Source organism: Epinephelus lanceolatus, chromosome 5 (genome assembly GCF_041903045.1).
Source record: "Epinephelus lanceolatus isolate andai-2023 chromosome 5, ASM4190304v1, whole genome shotgun sequence".
Taxonomy (NCBI): domain Eukaryota; kingdom Metazoa; phylum Chordata; class Actinopteri; order Perciformes; family Serranidae; genus Epinephelus; species Epinephelus lanceolatus.
In genome coordinates, this window is record NC_135738.1 from 35,666,078 (window position 1) to 35,687,111 (window position 21,034).

General features: G+C 41.2%; 2 protein-coding genes across 5 annotated transcripts in view; one reads left to right on the forward strand and one right to left on the reverse strand.

The window, feature by feature from the left end:
- Window positions 1-1,442: 1,442 nt before the first annotated feature.
- On the forward strand, window positions 1,443-11,863 carry znf276 (zinc finger protein 276). Of its 2 annotated transcripts, none has more exons than XM_033635494.2 (12): window positions 1,443-1,566; window positions 2,577-2,894; window positions 3,026-3,344; window positions 3,465-3,505; window positions 3,608-4,030; window positions 5,446-5,527; window positions 5,693-5,776; window positions 5,906-6,025; window positions 8,607-8,682; window positions 8,969-9,086; window positions 9,419-9,518; window positions 9,708-11,863. In XM_033635494.2, exons 2-12 carry the CDS (start codon window positions 2,642-2,644, stop codon window positions 9,985-9,987), a joined length of 1,896 nt encoding a protein of 631 aa, XP_033491385.2. In that variant the 5' UTR covers window positions 1,443-1,566; window positions 2,577-2,641; the 3' UTR covers window positions 9,988-11,863. The 2 variants fall into 2 exon arrangements, with proteins under 2 accessions (XP_033491385.2, XP_033491387.2); XM_033635496.2 differs by having other exon boundaries at window positions 3,029-3,344.
- The window catches only part of fanca (FA complementation group A), a 31,367-nt gene continuing 22,044 nt past the window's right edge, over window positions 11,712-21,034 (reverse strand). For 2 of the 3 annotated variants that reach the window (XM_033635491.2, XM_033635490.2), the window contains exons 31-42: window positions 20,738-20,913; window positions 20,479-20,584; window positions 20,312-20,371; window positions 19,739-19,843; window positions 19,165-19,280; window positions 18,776-18,932; window positions 17,284-17,346; window positions 15,373-15,466; window positions 15,106-15,181; window positions 13,062-13,242; window positions 12,811-12,909; window positions 11,712-12,232 (exon numbers count right to left, since the gene is read on the reverse strand). In XM_033635491.2, coding sequence (XP_033491382.2) covers window positions 12,134-12,232; window positions 12,811-12,909; window positions 13,062-13,242; window positions 15,106-15,181; window positions 15,373-15,466; window positions 17,284-17,346; window positions 18,776-18,932; window positions 19,165-19,280; window positions 19,739-19,843; window positions 20,312-20,371; window positions 20,479-20,584; window positions 20,738-20,913 — 1,332 coding nt within the window. In that variant the 3' untranslated portion in view covers window positions 11,712-12,133. The remainder of the gene's footprint in view (window positions 12,233-12,810; window positions 12,910-13,061; window positions 13,243-15,105; window positions 15,182-15,372; window positions 15,467-17,283; window positions 17,347-18,775; window positions 18,933-19,164; window positions 19,281-19,738; window positions 19,844-20,311; window positions 20,372-20,478; window positions 20,585-20,737; window positions 20,914-21,034) is intronic. The other variant, XM_033635493.2, reaches the window with a different exon arrangement.

Below are 21,034 nucleotides of genomic sequence, written 5' to 3' on the forward strand. Positions count from 1 at the left end.
AAGGCAAAGGGGCCAACAAGTGCTAAACACCTCTGGGAACTCCTTCAAGACTGTTGGAAAACCATTTCAGGTGACTACCTCTTGAAGCTCATGGAGAGAATGCCAAGAGTATGCAAAGCAGTAATCAGAGCAAAGGGTGGCTATTTTGAAGAAACTAGAATATAAAACATGTTTTCAGTTATTTCACCTTTTTTTGTTAAGTACATAACTCCACATGTGTTCATTCATAGTTTTGATGCCTTCAGTGAGAATCTACAATGTAAATAGTCATGAAAATAAAGAAAACGCATTGAATGAGAAGGTGTGTCCAAACTTTTGGCCTGTACTGTATATATATCAAATAAGTCACCATCAGCAGAACTGATGGAAAACTTCATTAACAAAAGGACATAAAAATTGGATCAAGTAACTCATTCAATCACTCTGTATATTATGTCAGTACATTTATAGTCTGCATTCAAAAACATGTTTTGCTTATTGTTACTTCACCTGGATGTTTGAGCTTCACTGTGCAGAATGGATGATGAAGGGAGGAAGGAAGGAGGATATGCAGTAGTGAAGCAGGAATTATCTTGTGTCCAACTGTTAAAGATCCAGTGTGCAGGGTTTAAAAGGATATAATTGGTAGGAATGAAAAGTAATTTTCATAACTATGTTTTCATCACCTGAAAATAAGAATCGGTGCATTTTCATTATTTTAGAAAGAGCCATTTATGTCTCCGTCATGTTGTTTCTACAGTAGCCCAGAATGGACAAACCAAACATTGGCTCTAGATAAGGCTATCTGTGTTTTTGCTTGGTTCACAGGAGAAATTTTAGTTTGGTGCAATCTGCAACCTCACCGGTAGATGCCACTAATCCTCCACATTGGACCTTTAAACTTTTGAAATGAACAATATTTGCATATTCATAGATTCTGGATTTTTCATGGAAGGAAATAGAGTAAATGAAAAAAAGCATTCATTCATTTAGTCATCTATTCATCCATTCATTATCTGTGACTGCTTATCTTGTTAAGTGACCTCTTGACATGTCGCTGGTCTATCACATAGAGACAAATGAGACAAAAAAAAAACCCACATCAAAATCTTTATATTTCTACATATATTATTCTCACAATTTTCATTTACTATTATTCTTATTTATTAGCACCAGTGCACACAATATGATTATATTTCAGATTTACACAATGAGCAAGGAGAAGTATCTTAATATTTATAGTTCTCTAACCTGTCAGTGAGCTTGGCCTTATTCTAGTCAGTTAATAAAAATAAAATCACCCCCTGCATACTTTACGTCTGCATGAAGTTGTCAAGATTTCAGTCTTTGAAGATACCTAGGTAGTTGCCTCAAACCGATTTATATGATCATATTTTCTCTAGACGGCAGGAGACGCTGTATCATTTACCATCCAGGATTTTGCTCCACTTGCACTTCCGGGTTCTAATGTTTACAACTGGGAGCAGCATAGAAAGCTGCTGCTGTGGCTGCAGCTGGCTCATGAAAACCATCTCTCATGTTAAACACAACATGCACCTGAAGTGCTAGGATATATACACTCTGACGGTAGGCTATGACACGAGACTGCACGAGTCATGACGACATAACATTCTGGCACGAGCCAGTAGACGTAGCAGGCTCATTCAGGCTGCTCAGGCTAACAAGCTAACGTTAGCATGTTGTAATGAACACAAGTGGACAGACATCAGTCGTAACGTCACTGTCAGAATATTTTAGACGTTTTATTCTGTTGGTTTTATCGAAAATAACTGAGTTAGGCCTACTGTGCAAACAGATAACGTAATGTTAATGTTAGAAAAACATTTATCTTATTATCTAGGATTTGGTTAACCTACAGCTCACAAGGTTTTTGAATGTAACTCCTGTTACTTATTGTTTTTCTGTATTCTATTAATTTAAATTTTGTAACGTTATATTATATTCATGAAACTGCACTGGATGTTGCTGATACATGTCGTGTTTTTAAATAGCTTTGTGACCGTGGCACCTTGGCAGCAAATAGTAGTTTAGCAAATACTGCTGCTGATAATTGCATCATAAAAACATGTTCACTTAATGGCAATTTATTAAATTTAAAGTTTTAAATGTAGGGGAATCGAATTGTTTCAATTTTATTTGTGTAAAGGTATTCATAAATGCATCTCACATATTTGAAAACTAATGAAATGTATACAGATATTTTTTTATTTGAAATTTGTCTGTGTATGTGCAGCTGCGTTTTATATTTGCAAATCAGTTTTTTTGAGATTACAAATTTTTTTTGTATTTGTGGAAAGTGTTTTATATTTACAGATTACACTGACACATGTATTGCTGATCTGTTCACACAAATAATTAAGAGACAAATCTGTCTCTGTAAAAATGTAAAAACATGTTGATGCACAGAAGGTTTGGGAAATAGCTTACTCTAACATTAGTATACTCTTTTGGATAGTACAGCATATCAGCATCAACAGTAAGTTTAAGATTATATATATTTTAAATAATTGTATATTATGCAAAAATAGATGAGACAAAGTTAATCTCATTGTTACTTAAGCTGTAAATCTTTACAGTGGCACAGGCAGCAGGGCTCCATCATCGAGATCAGCTGCTGTGGGCTGAAGGTATAGAATAAACTATGAAGAAGAAGAGCCGACGTCCAAGGTCATCTGAGACTTCACAACAGACCAGCAGGACACAGACAACAGTGAGCGTCGGCACGGAGAAGAGGCCGCCTGGAAATAGAGGGAGACCTCGCAAGACTGTTCCTGTAACCACAGACAGTTTCTACCATGATAACACTGCAAAAGACAAGACTGCTAACATAGACTGTAGAGTGGCGGCATCTGACGACACACAAAAATATCCACAGAGCAAGTCTAGATCTTCAGGTGCGTGTCTCAGTACCAATGCTAATATATTGCCTCTTGTCACAGTTTCCTCCGGAGAACGATCAAACATAGTGTCCATTTGCTGATTTTGGGTCTTGACTGAAAAAACGCTGATCTGTTATTTCGTCCAGCAGGTAGACTGTCAACTGCTGTCTGTCGGCTCTGCCACGGGAAGTTCTCTCCACGCAGCCTGCGGCATGCCTTCAACAAGTGGCCTCAGGATTCCATCAATATTGTTGATGACGAGTCTGACGCGGTGGCACAGTCACCCCTTTTATTCCACACAGACTTCCAGCAACTGGTCGGGGTCCAGTTGGACCGTGACCCCCGGTTATCAGAGTTTATCTGCAAGAAATGCCACTCTAAGTTCTACAAGTGCCACAGCATCCTAGTCAGGTTTCTGCAGAGGGTCAACCTCCCACCACTTGGGAAAGAAAACCTCAAAAGCTGGTGAGTCTAAGGAAAATATCTCCCTGTGTGTTGACTTTAAAAGTGTGTGTTTACTTTAGTATTCTCAAAGCTTCAGGCAGAAAATCTACAAATATAAGCAACTGTTTGTTTCTGTTTCAGGAAGAAGTGTCCAGAGGCCTCAGTAAACCATGGCTCAGCAAGTAAATTAAAGAATTTTTCTTTGTTTTTGCTACAGAAATGACATAAAACACAGGTTAACTGACTGCACTACTCTGTTAATACATTCTTCTGTTTTCTTTCAGCACCACAGTCCTTTACCTCAGACCCTAAGTGCCTCCACAGCCTGGTGTCCTGGGCTCACCACCATGGAGAGGCCTGCCGCTCCTGTCCTAACCTGAGAGAGGTGTTGGAGGGCCAGTGCTGGGGCTCAGTTAAGGCCGTCTGGGGTTGCGTTGATGGTCACAGATACATCATGGACACATGCACAGCCACTCCCAACCCAGGATACACAATGAATTTAAGCAGCGGACCATTAGGGAGTGGCAATGGTGATGGAGTGATGTCAGAGGAGGAGGAACAGGAGGAGGAAGATGAAGAGGAGCAGCCCAGTGGGAATGGAAGGACCCCAGCAGGAAGTATGGACACTCTGGCTCAACACAGTCCACCTGCAGTCACAGCACAGACTCAGAGCTCGGCACTGGCTGACTGGACCACTAACACTGAAGGTGAGACTGTTGATAGCTCATGAGATCTCCAGAAGGTGTGAGGCAGCATCAGCTGTACATTAGTGTCAAAGGACCTTATTTTACACCCGACGCAAAGCAGCACACAACGCAGCGCAACCGTCATTGCTAGCTTCAGACTGACAGTTGTCATTTCCAGGGACAGTGTCCACTTTGAGTAAGTAGCAAATGTACTTGCGTCCATGGGCATGTAGGCTTTAAAATGAGGTGTGGTCAGACACGTTAGCATATTGCTATTTTGAGCAATTAACCAACAAAAACCTGATCTACAGTCAGAATGGTGCAGTATTTTCCTGCTATTTAAAGAGGGCACATCATTCAGATTGTAAGATGAGCCTACAGAGGTGGGTTTACAACACATGTACACTCTGCTTGTTACACATACAGGGACGTGGGGATGGGTGAAATAAAACACCAGTAATGAGAAAAAATATTTATTATATTCTGTAAATGTGAACATAGCAGAGAGCAGAGCAGAGCTGCTGTCTGACTCTCCATTAATAGTGGTGCTGGGCGCATTTATGCACAAGTAGCAGGGCAAACTTTAGTGCACAATATACAGGTGCACCAGGCTTCTAAAGGGAATTCATGTAAAGGATATTTCCCTGACATTGAACAGCATCTGTTTCTCAGTCACATTTCCATTATAGCTGTGAGTTGTTTTGCAAACATGTTTTGTGTATATGCATACTCAAAACATTTTGCAGCTGTAAATTTGCAGCTCAGTAGATGTGATGAGATACACTTTGTGGCTGTACTTGGGTTAATTTCAGTGCAACACCACACCATCATCTGTATTTCCTGAATAGTGTCTGTTAGCGGCATGGGAACTACTTCCTCTTTCCCTTTTTTCTTCTCTTTCTCAAAACTAGTTTTACTGTACATGTGTCAAGGTGAAGTCAATGTCAAATGAAATCAGCCATAACAGTCCTGCAATAAATGTTGCATTTGCAAAGATTATAAAATTCTGTTAAAGCGAAACTGTCGTAGAGGGGTGTTGATTTAACTCTTCGATCATTTTGGAGGAGGTAGTTTGCGATGCTGTTGCAGTGTATTGTGCTGTATTTAGCCTCCACTGATATAAATGTGGTGGACATAAGAGCTTAAAACCATTCCTTAAATGTTTTATGGATACCAGCCCTGGTTTATTCATGAGGAGTCAGCTGCAGGATTTTAAAGGTTCATGTACACAGATAAAGCAGCCAGACTGTAAACAGTACCTTGTTTACTCCCTACATGTAGAGACAACGGAGCATTGATATGTCAATAATTCTCTACTGTGTCTCCTGACACAGATGTTCAGAACTCATCACTATGAATCGTCTGAATGCTTGTTTGGCTTGTGTGGTGTCTGTATGAATGTTTGACTCACATGGTTGTGCTTTTCTCTCGATTAGGTTTTACAGGTCATGAGGAGGCGTCGTCTCCTGCTCCGGCCCAGCTGGAGGACAGGGCTGCTGATAGTGATCTGTCTGACAGGTTAGTCACACTGTTGATCTTTCTCATCTGATTCTGTCTTATAACCATCAATTTGTGGTAGAACTGTACTTTTTGGATGCTTCTCAGCTTTCTAAGTGATGATTTTTAAGTGAAGATTGATAAAAGGCCACAACATCTACAAGAACTGTAACTGTGTGTGTGTAGGGTCATTTCCGAGGATGACTTTGAGGAGACTAGAAAAGAAGGATCATCAGACGATGAGTTATTTGAGCCGTTCTCAGACAAGAGGTGGGTTAATTTATTCTTTAGCAGAGTTTTGTTTTTTTTTTTCATCTCAAACAGCAGAGATGTTCTGAAAATGACTTCTTACAGAAACCCAGGTTTGGTTTTTAGAGTACCTTTCTCTCCCCCTCCCAGAGCTCGCAGGGTGACCGTCCCCAGCAAGAGAAGAAGAAGCCCGAAGGCCCTGGAGGAGCCCAAAATAAAAAAGAAACCTGGACCCAAACCTGGCTGGAAGAACAAGTTCAAACCTAAAGCGTACGTATTTGGCACAACTTGAGTCCTACATTTCCTTAAATACACAACCTCCAGTCAGCAACAGTTACACGTAATATTTAAATGTGTAGTTTATCTCAGTTGGAAGGATATTATATTCTGTTGAAATGTTTTTAGACCATGTTCATTCATTGTAGTTCACTATTTTAACTTTAACAGACGTGCATGAAAGCTACAGTTAGAATCTGTTATAATAACTCTTTGTTATATTTGGTTAAACTGTCATTGCATCCATACAGACGTACGTGAGAAAGAAAATCTGTGGAAAACATCATACTTCTCTACCCCCTCGTAGTGCTTTTAAAGGCATTTGGAAAAATCCACTGTAGGTGAACGAAAAAGTCAGTCGGACCTGAGGAGTCTCTAACGCAGCTGGCAGTCATGTCAATCACCGCTCGTGAACTGCGGTCAGACTGTCAATATTTGAGTGTACTGTTTAGCTGTAGAACAAGAAAGTTTGTGACCCGGCCTCCATGTTGGCAACAGTTAAACCAACAACGAAGCACCTCCCACCAGGAGGAGCAGACACTCTGCCTAACTTTTACAGCTAAACAGTACACAGTAAACAGTAAAATATGTTTCTGAAAACATTTGACACAAGAAATAGGCAATGCAGTAACCGAATCTTGATTTATATTTGATCAGCACTGTGTAGTTTGACAGCAGTTCATGAGCAGTGATTGACATGACTGACAGCTGCATTTGAGACTCCTCAGCTCTGATTGGTTGTTTTTGCTCAGATGCGATGGGTTCTTGCAAATGCCCTTGGAAGCATCGTGAGGAGGAGGAGAAACCAAATTTTTTTTGTACCGACTATCTGTCTTTGGTATTTCTGTGTGGATATACTGATAAACTGAACCAAAATATAAACGCAACACTTTTGTTTTTGCTCCCATTTTTCATGAGCTGAACTCAAAGACCTAAAACATTTTCTATATACACAAAAGACCATTTCTCACAAATATTGTTCACAAATCTGTCTAAATCTGTGTTAGTGAGCACTTCTCCTTTGCCAAGATAATCCATCCCACCTCACAGGTGTGGCATATCAAGATGCTGATTAGACAGCATGAATATTGCACAGGTGTGCCTTAGGCTGGGCTGGCCACAATAAAAGGCCACTCTGAAATGTGCAGTTTTGCTTTGGGGGGTGGGGGGGGTCCAGTCAGTATCTGGTGTGACCACCATTTGCCTCACGCAGTGCAACACATCTCCTTCGCATTGAGTTGATCAGGTTGTTGATTATGGCCTGTGGAATGTTGGTCCACTCCTCTTCAATGGCTGTGCGAAGTTGCTGGATATTGGCAGGAACTGGAACACGCTGTCGTATACGCCGATCCAGAGCATCCCAAACATGCTCAATGGGTGACATGTCCGGTGAGTATGCTGGCCATGCAAGAACTGGGATGTTTTCAGTTTCCAGGAATTGTGTACAGATCCTTGCAACATGGGGCCGTGCATTATCATGCTGCAACATGAGGTGATGGTCGTGGATGAATGGCACAACAATGGGCCTTAGGATCTCGTCACGGTATCTCTGTGCATTCAAAATGCCATCAATAAAATGCACCTGTGTTCGATGTCCATAACATACACCTGCCCATACCATAACCCCACCGCCACCATGGGCCACTTGATCCACAACGTTGATGTCAGCAAACCGCTCACCCACACGACGCCACACACGCTGTCTGCCATCTGCCCTGAACAGTGAAAACCGGGATTCATCCATGAAGAGAACACCTCTCCAACGTGCCAGACACCATCAAATGTGAGCATTTGCCCACTCAAGTCGGTTACGACGACGAACTGCAGTCAGGTTGAGACCCCGATGAGGACGACGAGCATGCAGATGAGCTTCCCTGAGACGGTTTCTGACAGTTTGTGCAGAAATTCTTTGGTTATGCAAACCGAGTGTTGCAGCAGCTGTCCGGGTGGCTGGTCTCAGATGATCTTGGAGGTGAACATGCTGGATGTGGAGGTCCTGGGCTGGTGTGGTTACACGTGGTCTGCGGTTGTGAGGCCGGTTGGATGTACTGCCAAATTGTCTGAAACGCCTTTGGAGACGGCTTATGGTAGAGAAATGAACATTCAATTCACAGGCAACAGCTCTGGTGGACATTCCTGCAGTCAGCATGCCAATTGCACGCTCCCTCAAAACTTGCGACATCTGTGGCACTGTGCTGTGTGATAAAACTGAACATTTTAGAGTGGCCTTTTATTGTGGTCAGCCTAAGGCACACCTGTGCAATAATCATGCTGTCTAATCAGCATCTTGATATGCCACACCTGTGAGGTGGGATGGATTATCTCGGCAAAGGAGAAGTGCTCACTAACACAGATTTAGACAGATTTGTGAACAATATTTGAGGGAAATGGTCTTTTGTGTATATAGAAAATGTTTTAGATCTTTGAGTTCAGCTCATGAAAAATGGGAGCAAAAACAAAAGTGTTGCGTTTATATTTTTGTTCAGTGTAGTTCCAGTGAATATGACAAAAAGTTATTTTTATACAAGATACCAACTGTAGCTTTAACAAACCACTATTGTGTTTTTATTTTCAGAGAGGAGCTGCCCAACATCTACAAGTGTCCATATCAGGGATGTACAGCCGTCTATAGAGCTCCTGATGGTTTAAAGGTCAGAATTCACAAACTCTTAACATAATTTCACTTTATCCAAGTGACACATGCTCAGTAATTGGATTAATACTGATGTATATTATTCTTAGGATGCTTACTTAGTATCGGGTGTCCGGCCAATACATAGCTAATTTTACTTTATTTTTTACAGTAAAAGAATAATATCCTATAATATGTAAAGTACAAATAATATTCTATGATATTGTCAATATATAAATATATTACTCTTAATCTTGACTGTCTATATGACTGGTTTTCTTATTGGGGGGGGGGGGGGGTTTTAGAAACACATCAAAGAGCACCATGAGGAGATGAGAGAGCGCCCCTGCCCTCATCCTGGCTGCAACAAGGTTTTCATGATCGATCGCTACCTCCAGCGACATGTCAAGCTCATCCACACTGGTGAGATCAAAAGCAAGACTTTGTTTTACATGTGCTGTTCTTCCCACCTGGGGCCTCTGTCATAAAACAAGTTCAGCCTAATCTGGCTCTCTTTGGGCTACTTGGCTTCACTGGGCCTAACATTTGCGATCCTAGTTCCTACATGAAACTGCTCACAACAAGGTCTGTGGATTATCATTTAAAATACATTTGAAAAACTCAACATCAGTGTCTGAACTTCAAATAGATGTGCCATGTTATACAGACTGTTAAATCAAAGAGGCATTTGTTTTAGGTGTCAATGTGTATTTTTGCTTTAACTTTGTCATCTAAATGTTTTTTGTTTGTTTCAGAGGAGAGGAACTACATTTGTGACCAGTGTGGCCAAACCTTTAAACAGAGGAAACACCTTTCAGTTCACCAGATGAGACATTCAGGGGCCAAACCACTGCAGTAAGAACTGACGATGTGATTTTTTGCTTTAAAACTTATGCAGCTCATGAATAATTATTTCAACTTGTAGATATGAAATGAAGCATCATTCTGACACTGCACTGCATTTTTTGGTTTTGAATTTAGATTTCAAATATTAAAGCATGGACTTGAGACAAAGGCCATAAATGTTAATTTTTTTTCCTATAGATGTGAGGTGTGTGGCTTCCAGTGTCGCCAGCGAGCGTCACTGAAATACCACATGACCAAACACAAGGCCGAGGCTGACCTGGAGTTTGCATGCCTGATCTGCGGAAAGCGCTTTGAGAAGGCCCACAACCTGAACGTCCACATGTCCATGGTCCACCCACTGACTCAGACTGAGGTTCAACGAGGCAACAGCCAGCAGCAGCACCAGCCGCCGCTGTACTCTGACCTGCACACCATCACTCTGACCGGGGAGGTGGTTCAGCCAGACCAGGACAGATGACGGCAGGGAGTCCAGGTCCAGGTCTGCTGCACGGGTACATAAACTGTGGGAGTTTCCCAGTTCTGACAGCCTCTACTGCAGTTTCCATTTTTTCCACATTCAGGTCATGGACTGTGATGGGACCTGCCGTATGGCAAAACAGATGTTTATCTCAGTTCTCTACCAATATTGCAATTTTAGCTCAGCTTTTGTGTCATAACAACACAATTTAGTGGATCAATTTTCTTATATTTACTGTCTTATGGACCGCTCTACAGCTTTCAGGAGTCACTTTTCATTCCAAACTCAAATCTTCCAACAACTTTAGATTTTAGCTTGTTTTTGGGGAAGCAGCCAGCTTTCCTTCACATTTAACATTGACAAACACTGCAGTGCACCCTGACGCCATGTAGTGAAGGCATCAAGAATCTTAGGATCCAAGTTTCTGGGTCAAAAGGTGGGGTGTTTTGTTCTCACACACAGTATGAACTGAATAGGGACCTAATAAAAAGAACCACCAGGCTTACGCGTTTACAGTGAAGTCAAAATTAGTCACGTTTTAATAAGGAAATCAGCCGATAATGATTATAATAACTGTTCTGATTTCATGGTGAGCATGGTGCGAGTGGAAACAGTAGGACAAAGTAGAGATATTTACCCCGGCCTGTCTTCTCATTTAGCTCACTGTAGCTGCTCCTGACTGTTTTTTCACTCCCTGCAATTTTTTAAATTCATCTGCTGTCCAAAAATGACCACTGTCGGTTGTTGTCAGTGCTAACCTTAGTAAAACATGCACTGCATTTCTTGTAACTGCTTTACAATAAAAGCCACCCTGTGTTTTGCCCAAGCAGCAACCTGCAGGGCTGAAAAATGAAGGCAACACTGAAGTGCCAAAAACTGCAGTTCCTTTAACGGCTACTTGAGGCTGGCTCCAAAAGTGAGTCAGTCTCCACAGACCCTAATGATAAAATGCCAGACTTTACAGCAGAAATAAACATGTTTACAGCCTGTTACATAAAACGGTTTTTGTCTCTAAAGCTAATTTCAACCTTTCATGACAGCTGTACGAGAGATCAATTTTTATATAACTCACCCATTCACTTCTTATTAAGGCTTGAAGTTATGCATATTTAGAGGCAGGGCCACTAGCATGACAAGGCATCGCTACAGTCTGAGTCAGATTCACCCCTTGCTCCTTTACAGCTGCACCCTATTGTCAAGATGGTGACCGCAGAAATGCAGAAGTCAAGGCGACAAACGACAGTCCACAAACCAACAGGTGACATCAAGGTAGCTGCATACCTTATTTTATGCAGTCTATGGTTTCACCAGTTGAATGCTTTTCATGTGAAGCAGCAGCAGTAGGTAATGTTAGGTTGTCCTGTCAAACCCACATTTGTAGGTAGGCACTTGAATCCAGGGTGGGAATGGTGGACTCTGACAAAAAACATAACAATTTAGAATCTTAATTTTTAAAAATTGAAAGGCGACAACAACTTTTGGTGCCTCTGTTTCAGATCTGATGTAAAGATGATTTTACACTGCCTGGGGACGATATGGATCTATACGCAGTTTTATTTGATAGCTGAAGTGCACAGTAGCAGCCACATATAAATGACTGTAACCTATAGCAATGCAGTTCTAAGTCCTATAATGCAATATTCGTGTTACCTAAATATATGTGAAGCACTTGTGTGGGCTGTGTAATCACACAGTGCAAATAGCTTCAAGAACATTCACTTCACTTTTATTAGGTCACGGTTTTTTATTAAGTTATTACAATGCTAAGCACTCTTTTTAAGAGTTTATATCTGTATTGTAAACAGTGGAAAGGGCTTCAGATGTACATGTGTATAATAAAGTCCTGTGTCTATTATGTGTAAAAAGACAAATAAAATGTAGAAGTTTTTTTTTTTTTTACAAAACTGAGTATTTAGACTCGTAAAATCTGAACTATTTAATAAATATAACAAGAGGAACATGTTTTCTCTTAGATGTAAAGTTGGATTACAGTAAAACAAATAAAGTACCTGGTGTAAAGTCAGATACCGTAACTGTCTAAAAGACACTTCCGAACCTCAAAAGGAGTGTAAAAGATTTTGTAGTAAAAGTGGTGTCACAGTTCACTTTAGACAGTTTTTATGACTGAACATGAGTCGGCAGCTTTTCAGAGGAAGTCCATCTCCGGGCTGAGGCTGTGAGGGTCGAGGTGCACAGAGAGAGCTGCTGCCACCTCTGGGTCCAAGTCTGCACTCTGGGACTCCAGCTGGACCAGGAAATAAGTGATGAAGACAAGACAGGAGAGTGTGAGAAAGATGTGTGTCAATGGAGGATCTTACCAAGAGGTGTAGTATAGATGTGTACCGTATATACAACATGCATGTGTGTGTCCATCTGTCATGCATTCATAACACAAGTAGACAGCAGACACATCGCTGTTCACACCTGTTTCTATCATGTGTGTCCAGCTGACCACTTGGGTTTAGATTTCATTACCGCCTGCGTCATCTACGCTACAAGGTCAAAGGGCCCCGCATCCAGTTATTGCATCCACACTCTCACTAGCTGTTCACTAGAATGTGCTAGTCATGTTAGTGGTTGTGTTGGTACAGCTGGAAGTATTGCTGTCAGCAGAATTCCACACCTCTCCTCCCATAGGGAAAAACAATTGACAGCCACACAGCACTTCGTCAAATTCATCATAAATGGGCAAGTTATAAAGCGTTAGTGCGCTGTCACTAAAACAACCGCCCATCCTGCATTAATGATGTAATCCTTGTCAGGGACACATCAGGGTGCATTAGCATTTACATTAAGTATGTGAACAGGCTCTCTGTTGGTTACCTGTCTGAGATGGCCAGAGGACAGGGTAGTAGGAGATGTCTGTGAGATCACTCTGAGGAGAAACTGTTTGGCGTGGCTCACAATCTGGAAAGGCTCCATCTGACAAAATAATTCATAGGTTTGACTTCAGAGCAGCATCACAGGTTTGAATGACAATCATCACCCTGATATGAACCATCATTCTTACATTTGGTTAAAAATTACACTATATTGAAATGGTCTTAAAAAGCATAAATGTAAGTGTTTGATACCTGTAGACACCCTGTCTGAGGCTCAGTCACCTGATTGTCAGAGGGATCAGTGGCTGGTTTAAGTGTGTGTCCGTCCAGGAAAAGCTGCAGCAGATTGATGTAGCAGAGGACAGCAGTATGGAGGAACCCCGGACAGCGCACAGCTCTCTGCAGCAGCTCAGCACTCTGCTGGAGCAGCAGGCTAAACACACACACACACACACACACATTACAAAATGGAACTGTACAAATACAGTACAAATGGAAGTGCAGAATTCCACAGAGAAGATCTATTTTGCACATTTTATTTAAGAACCTGATGCACATAAACTGATGGTTTTGGTTTGTTGCAAATCTGAAGTAGCCATCAAGTTTACTTTCCTACCGTCCAGTTAGTCATTAAAAATTTGAATCTATTGACTGATAAGTTGTGTTGTGAGGGTAATTACCAGAGATGGGGACTCGAGTCATTGTGACTTGGACTCGAGTCGACTCGAGTCGCTGTTTTGATGACTTGAGACTTGACTCGGACTTGGAAGTTAAAGACTTGGGACTTGACTTGAGACACGATGACTTGAATGAATTGAGTGTTATTTACATCATGCTTTTGGTTAGAATATAAAATTAATAAATTAATTGAAAAAATAATGTCGATTACCCGGTAGGAGCGCAGGCTGAGAATGGCGTTGTCATGATTGGATCACTATTCTGTCAATCAGTCATGCCCTCTCTACGTACCTTACGTGTTTATTGGAGAAACAGGCCCTCTTATATCAGATAGGCATCAACATGTCAGCGGGAGGAGTACCGAGAGTCATCGTCTTCGGCTTTCGGAATTACCATTATTACGGCAAAAGACGAACAGCACAGTGCAAGACATGCGGCATAAACATCTCGGACAGCCAGGCGACAACTTCAAACTTTGTTCGTCATTTGAAGAGCCATTCTGTCCAGTAAGTGCTTGTCGATTAGCTAATATTATCTGGTTAGTCGGTAGTTAGCTAACGTTAGCTTGATACAATACGGGGTGGGGTGGGGGGGTGGGTCAGTTTGGTGGAACTTGTTTTTAATTTATTTGCTAACATTAACCCCAGAAAACGTGAGTGAACATTCCGACCGGTTCATCACAAGACCGGCTGTACGTTTTATGAACGAGCAACACAGGGTTAAATGAGCTAAATGGGTGATATTGGCCACTGCCTTGGTTAGTGTGTGTGTGTGTGTATGTGTGTGTGTGTGTGTGTGTGTGCGCGCGCACGCTTGGGGGTCGTCCCTGCAAAGTAAACATTGCAGCGATGAAGTCAATGTTTACTGACAGTTACTTATATCTTGTATTTTCACTTTATTAAGATCAGATTCTACAGGTAAAATTACAATAATAAGGTGACTTGACTTGGACTTGACTTGACCTATTACAGGACTTGACTTGACTTGACTTGACATAACCTGTGACTTGACTTGATTTGACTTGCCCAAGAAAAAATGACTTGGGACTTACTTGAGACTTGAAGGTTAAGACTTGAGACTTATTTGAGACTTGCACATGTGTGACTTGGTCCCATCTCTGGTAATTACCAATACCAATGACTGTATATAAAGATGGTCAACATGTCTCCACTTCCTCCCACTGTACAGAAATTAATCCAAAATATCCTATCCATGTGGTCGCTGTCCAAAAAATCGCAAACAGCACCACTGATTATAAGCACACCAAATAGCACACACAGCTGTCAATCATGACATCAGACCCATGTTTTTGTAGCATCAAATAACTAAAAAAACAAACTTATTGGAAAAATGAACACTTGAACAAAAAGTGCAATATTAGCGTCATCATTAGTTCAGCCTATGTCCCACCAACCAACATGGAGGGGGCAGGGTTTAAGACCCATACTGTAGCCAGCCACCAGGGGACGATGGAGATGTTTTGGCTTCATTTTGTGGTAGCTGTCATGTCGTCCATTTCTATTATACGGTCTGATACACCAGGCAGTATTAAAATTGTTTCCAAGAAATGCAAATTTTAAACTTTAAAATCTGATGTTCTTTCAATGCTACAACTAACCTGTAGAAGGCCCATGGCATCAATCGGGTAAACTCATCTGATGTCACCATTGCCATCGACTGGTAAACACCTTGGTCTAGCGTTAGGGAAAAAAAGATACAGCCCACTAATTTAACACAGCATAAATACATGTGAGACACAATAATTTAATGTCAGTCTTAATGCCAGCTTTAATCTGCCAAATAATGACCACCAGGTCAATAAAACTGATGTAAACGAGCATGTAAAGTGAACTGAGATGTGGTTGTTGAACACAATACTCTGTACCGTTTGATTTAAAGACGAGCAGCCAGTCTGCCGAGTCCACCAACACAAGCAGAAGGTCTGTGCATAAACTTCTGACTTTCTGATGGCTCCTCTCCTACAGAAATAACCACAGACAGAACATTACACAGGGACTCCCTCATACAGTAGGAGCAACAGACTTCACTGCTATATGGGAGATGTTTAGACAAATAAGTAGTGGAAAAACACTACACATTTTACTATTGTATGAAGAACTCAACTGCTTTTGCATTTCATGTAAAATATGTCTGTGTTTTGCCAAAAGTATGTCTTGGGGTTTATTTGTGACATATTATTTACTTTGCAAACATGGGTTGAAGTTTGGCCTGAGGGAGTGTGTTTAGCTTAAATCAATGTGTAAAACCTTTGCATTATCCTAAAGGAACAGTTCAATATTTTGAGAAATATACTTATTTCTTAGTGAGCGTTCGATGAAAAGATCAATATCACTCATGTCTGTAAAGTTAACAAACGAACACATTATAGCTACACTGTCTCCTAACTTTAGCTTTATATTGAACAGACAGATTTGACAGTGGGTTGTCATCTAACTCTCAGCAAATAAGCCTGTTTTCCCAAATATCAAATTATTGAATGTCCAGTATGAAGGATTTAGGGGAATTTATTGGCAGAAATTGAATATAACAAATATGTTTTCTTAAGTGTATAATCAGCTGAAAATAAGAATCACTGTGTTTTTGTTAACTCAGAATGAGGGATTATATCTACAAAGGTAGTGGGACCTCATCCATAGAGACTGCCATGGTTACTGCAATGTTTCTACAGTAGCCCAAAATGGAGAGACCAAACACTGGCTCTAGATATGGCCATTCGCATTTTTGCATCAGCCACCATAATTAGCAGCATCAGAAAATCACTGATGTAAATTACCAGTTGCATTTGTTTTGGGGAGGAGGAGACCTCTGCGGGTAATTTGGCTCCCGGTACAAAAACACGGAAGGAATTCTAACCAGGAGGAGTTTCAGCTGGTTGCAATCTGCAATTCTCACCACTAGATGCCACTGAACCCCCCTAAATCTTACACACTGTTCCTTTAATAATATAACCATTTGCCTGAGCACTCTTATTTAGAGAGATATACAAAGAGAGCAGCAGTAAAGTACGCTTCAATTCATATATCACTCATCCATTACTTTCATAAGGAGCATTTCCATGACCAAAAACTTCTGTTCCTTCCTGGACTATGTGTATGGTGTTACAGGGTTCATGCCTAATAATGAGCTTCTAGATGAACAAAAGACATGTTTATTTTCTCTCAGGCCATGAGTGTGTGTGGATGTTGCTATTAGGGTTTATCAACCGGAGCTTGGCCTCACACAGACCTTTCTCTCGAACTGCATATAAATCCCCATAACACTTTATCAGAGTACCAACACATTTTCATGGACAGTATTTCAGAACTTTTCCATGACTTTTGTGGACCCATAATATGTATATATAATAATATATACATATGTATAACACAAACATTGCTACATCTAAAAAATGCAGTGCAATTTAAAAGTAGTAGTGGGTCATAGAATTCACATGGCAATTTTCCTGACTTTTCCAGGCCTGGAAAATGAATTTGTGAAATTCTATTACCGTTCTAGGTTTTCCAACACCATGCTTTACACTAAATATTCTGAGAACATGTAGGTATGTTCTACAGATCATTTGTTTAACATCCACAGACAGAGTAAAACGGTTACATTGTAATCTCAGCTAATATGCTGTTAAAATGTCACAAATATAAACTACCTGTAGGTGCACGATCCAAATAAAGTGTTACTAAATCCTAACTGCTTTGCTGTGTCTAACCAACACAAAAACAAAATCTGCTCGTAGAAAATGTTTGTTGCAGAGCAGGGTCAATTAATTGCTATTCCTTACCTGAGGATACAGGAGTGATGACAGATAGTCATTTACATACAGGAAAAGCAGGAAAACAAGCACCTGGACAAAGAAATGAGATAGCAGCAGGTGAATATAGGAAACATGGGAAAACACGACAAAAGCAACCTCTGGCTGTTTTGAGAGCAGGTGGATGTTAAAACAACAACTGAAATGTATATTTTTAGAGAGCTATCTATGATCAGAGATAATGGGACAAAGAACAACAAAACTATTATTTCTGGAATCCGGTTTACCCACTGTTACTGGCTGCCATTAACCTTTATGACATGAGCACTGTTCATCTTGGTGGTGTGGTGTGATGTTAACCAACACCTGGGGCCAGATGCATAAAACTCTGTAGATTCATGACTAAAACTGTGTACGCACAAAGGCGTGTGGAGAGGCATTCTTTTCATCAGATTTATAAAGCCATGTGTACGCCTGATTTAGATCTACAAATCTCAATCCTTATGGGGCTGGGGGCACATGCACAAGCCGCATTTTCACATCCACAGTTTCCATAAATGGATACAGAAACACTCTTAAATATCTGTTTGCATATCAATACTGGTGCCTCCCCACTATTTATTAGACCTGTCTATGAGAAATCTGGTAAAGAAAGTGCAGTTTCACCAAATGCGTTGCATTGGCTTGGTTGTCCAACAGTACCAGAGCAGCTGCCATGACACACGGCTGTGGGAATTTGTACAGTCTGTACCACTATTTAATTTTTTTTTCTGCAAACCATCACTGCAGTAAAATCTCTATCATTATGATTAAACATCAGAAGGATGATCAATGATTCATTCATACCGCTTATGTTGAAACTGACTTTACAAACTTCACAGGGTGAAATTAAACGATCATGAACAGAGATAAATGTTAATGTTTTCTGGGGGGGTTTTGTGCATACACCTTGTCTATGCATCTGGCTCCAGAAGATGAAGCCAGAGTAAGGAACATTGACTCTGTAGGAACAGATGCCAGCTGGGAATTGTAATAGCTGACTGTAGCTCATCTCCAATCAACCCAGCATGGGCCAAAAAGCTTCTCTCCAAGCCTCAGTTGGGAGAGAGAAAGGCAAGAGACCTCTCTCTCAATCCGGTGGCAGACAAGTTGAGTGAGGTAAGACAAAAGCTTAAAATACATTGTTGCCTTGTGCTCACAGAATGACTTGTGTGTCCCTCCTAGGTAGACAGAAACGTCTAGGCCACAGACACTGAATTACCCTCGACTGAGAAAAAATTCTGTTTTTTTGCATCGTTTCCCTTTTCCCTCCTTTTTTTTAAATTAAAGGAAAGTTTTGTTGTGTTCTTGTCCTCTTTTTTGCAGTTTGGACAATCACCTCACCTCAGTAACAAAGTTGACACAGTAGCAGCATTAAAACTGTAGCTCACTGTATATAAAGATGATGTTTTTGAATGAAAACAAATCTGCAAACACCCTGGTTGGTTTGGTGAAAATTACATTTATATCTGAAAGTTCTTACCTGCCGGTGTTTTGTGCCCCTCTCTGGTTGTACCACATTCAGAGCAGCACTGAAGCCCTGGTTGTCACACCCAGAGCCCCAGGCACGATGCAGGCTGGCGGCCAGCTGCAGAGCTGCAGCTTCAGGCACTGGCGATGATGACAGCCCCTTCTCTAAACTGAACGGCAAACAGAATTAAAATCACCCCAATATGAGCCAAGTGAACCAAGAGACACACAAAGCACCAGAAAGATAAAACTGACTCTGAAATGGAAGCTGAGGGTCCAGAGGGGACTGCTTTGTGTCAGCTCTTCGTATCCTTCACACTAACAGTAAAATGTTTCAACAGTGGCATGGAGTGAAGTGAATCAGAGAATCAGGGGTGGTGGTTTATGAGAGTGAGGCTTTACCTGCACGCCCAATTCTGACAGTCAGAGAGGAGCTGCAGCTGCTCTGGGAGAGGCTCTCCATCACATAGACGATGCCACAGTGACAACAGCACTGGAGACAGACGCTCCCACCAGTGCTACAGACACACACATAATCATCATGTAAATGATGCCTGAGCCCGCAAATCAAAAACATTCACGAGGTCTGCATTAGTATTGGTTTGGTTCATTTCCTCTCCATGTAATAGAAGCATGATGTCATGTTATTGTCAAAATTATGCAGTAAGGATGATGGTAATGGTCTGACTGTGCAATGCAAGCAGAAGTGCTGCTATTCTCCATCACAGTCATTCCTCAGCTGCAAGTACATTGCTAACATACATGAAGCTACAAACCAAAATCGGGCAAACATGTAATTTTGGTTGCAGATGTCGAACATTTCTGCACAATTTCAGTTCATCTTCCTGCTGGAACACGTCAGTTGTCTTGTTTTTACCATTACGTAATACGTACGTATTATGTAAACATGTTTTAGTATATACAAGTATCAACCTGAAAATGAACATTCATTAGCTGTATGGAGAACAAACAGTACCACTGTGGAGACCAGGAGCAAAGGACAGCGTAGACTGATTTGAGTCCAGGCTTTGTTGACTTCTTCACCTGAGCGTCCACAACGTACACTGGCACATAACACACCCTGGAGAGGACACACAGACAGCAACTTACTCGACTTGAATTTCTCACAGGAGGTTGTGGAAATACAGTGAAAAATGTAGCTTATAGTGATGCACGGGTCAGGGTATTTTAAGATCCGCACCAATCCAGCCTGTTATGAGAGCCAATCCGCCATGCCCAACCCGTTAACACACGCCTTAATCAATAACCCAAACCCAACCTGCAAATCCAGAATCCGGAGCTGCAAGTTTCTGGTCAAAAACATCACTAATAACAACCTAATTGCTGTTGGCTATGTTGTATGTCATTTCCAGTAAATATCACCATATAAAACAACTGTTACATAACGTTACAGAAGTGCATATTTAAAGGATTCAGTGTGGACAGAGAAACACTTGCTGTAAGGACACGATGTTAGGCGTACAATATTTTTTTTTCACCAGTAGCTTAGATTTAAATTCTCTTTAGATTTTAATGAAATGATTCTCACTCTCAGGAGATGTGATGTTAGATGGCAGCACAGCAAGCCGACTGGAGAACACATCTTCCTCTGTTGTTGAACAGGAGAAGATGAAAAATGAGACCACTCTTCCAAAGAGCTGATCAGATTTGGAGAGAAATGTATAACAATCTGATTAGAGTAACTGGGCAGCTCACCTGATGCTGGTTGACATGTTCTATCAATGTGTCGCACTCCAGAGTCGTCCTCTCTCCTTCAGACTTTACTTTAATGAATAACACTGCTGGGAGAGCCAACAGCACTCTGTGACACACACACAGAAGGTTTTCAGTGGCTATACATTTATTGGTTTTCAGGCTTTCCGCACACAAGACCAACTCAGAAAATATTAGGTTCCCCAGGTATTTTGGAGATTCCTCCATGTACCAATAAAATGAGCTCGTGTACAGCGCATACCTGTTCCATGTGTTCAGTGTGTGTTGCAGGCTGAGCTCAGAGCTGATGCTCAGAGGAGCTGAGGCCTCTGTGAAGCAGCATCTCTGAGACACCAACTCAAACAGGAAGTCACACACATCAGCTCTGCTCCTATGGCTGCCAGGGAGGTCGCTCACTTCCATCTCATAGACAAGCTCCTACACATACACACGCACAGAATGATAGTTGTCTTTTTTTTTTTTTTTTTTTTTTTTTAATTAAAATCACTTTTAATAGATTACCTAGGAATGTATTTATGAGCACAACATCATTCTAATA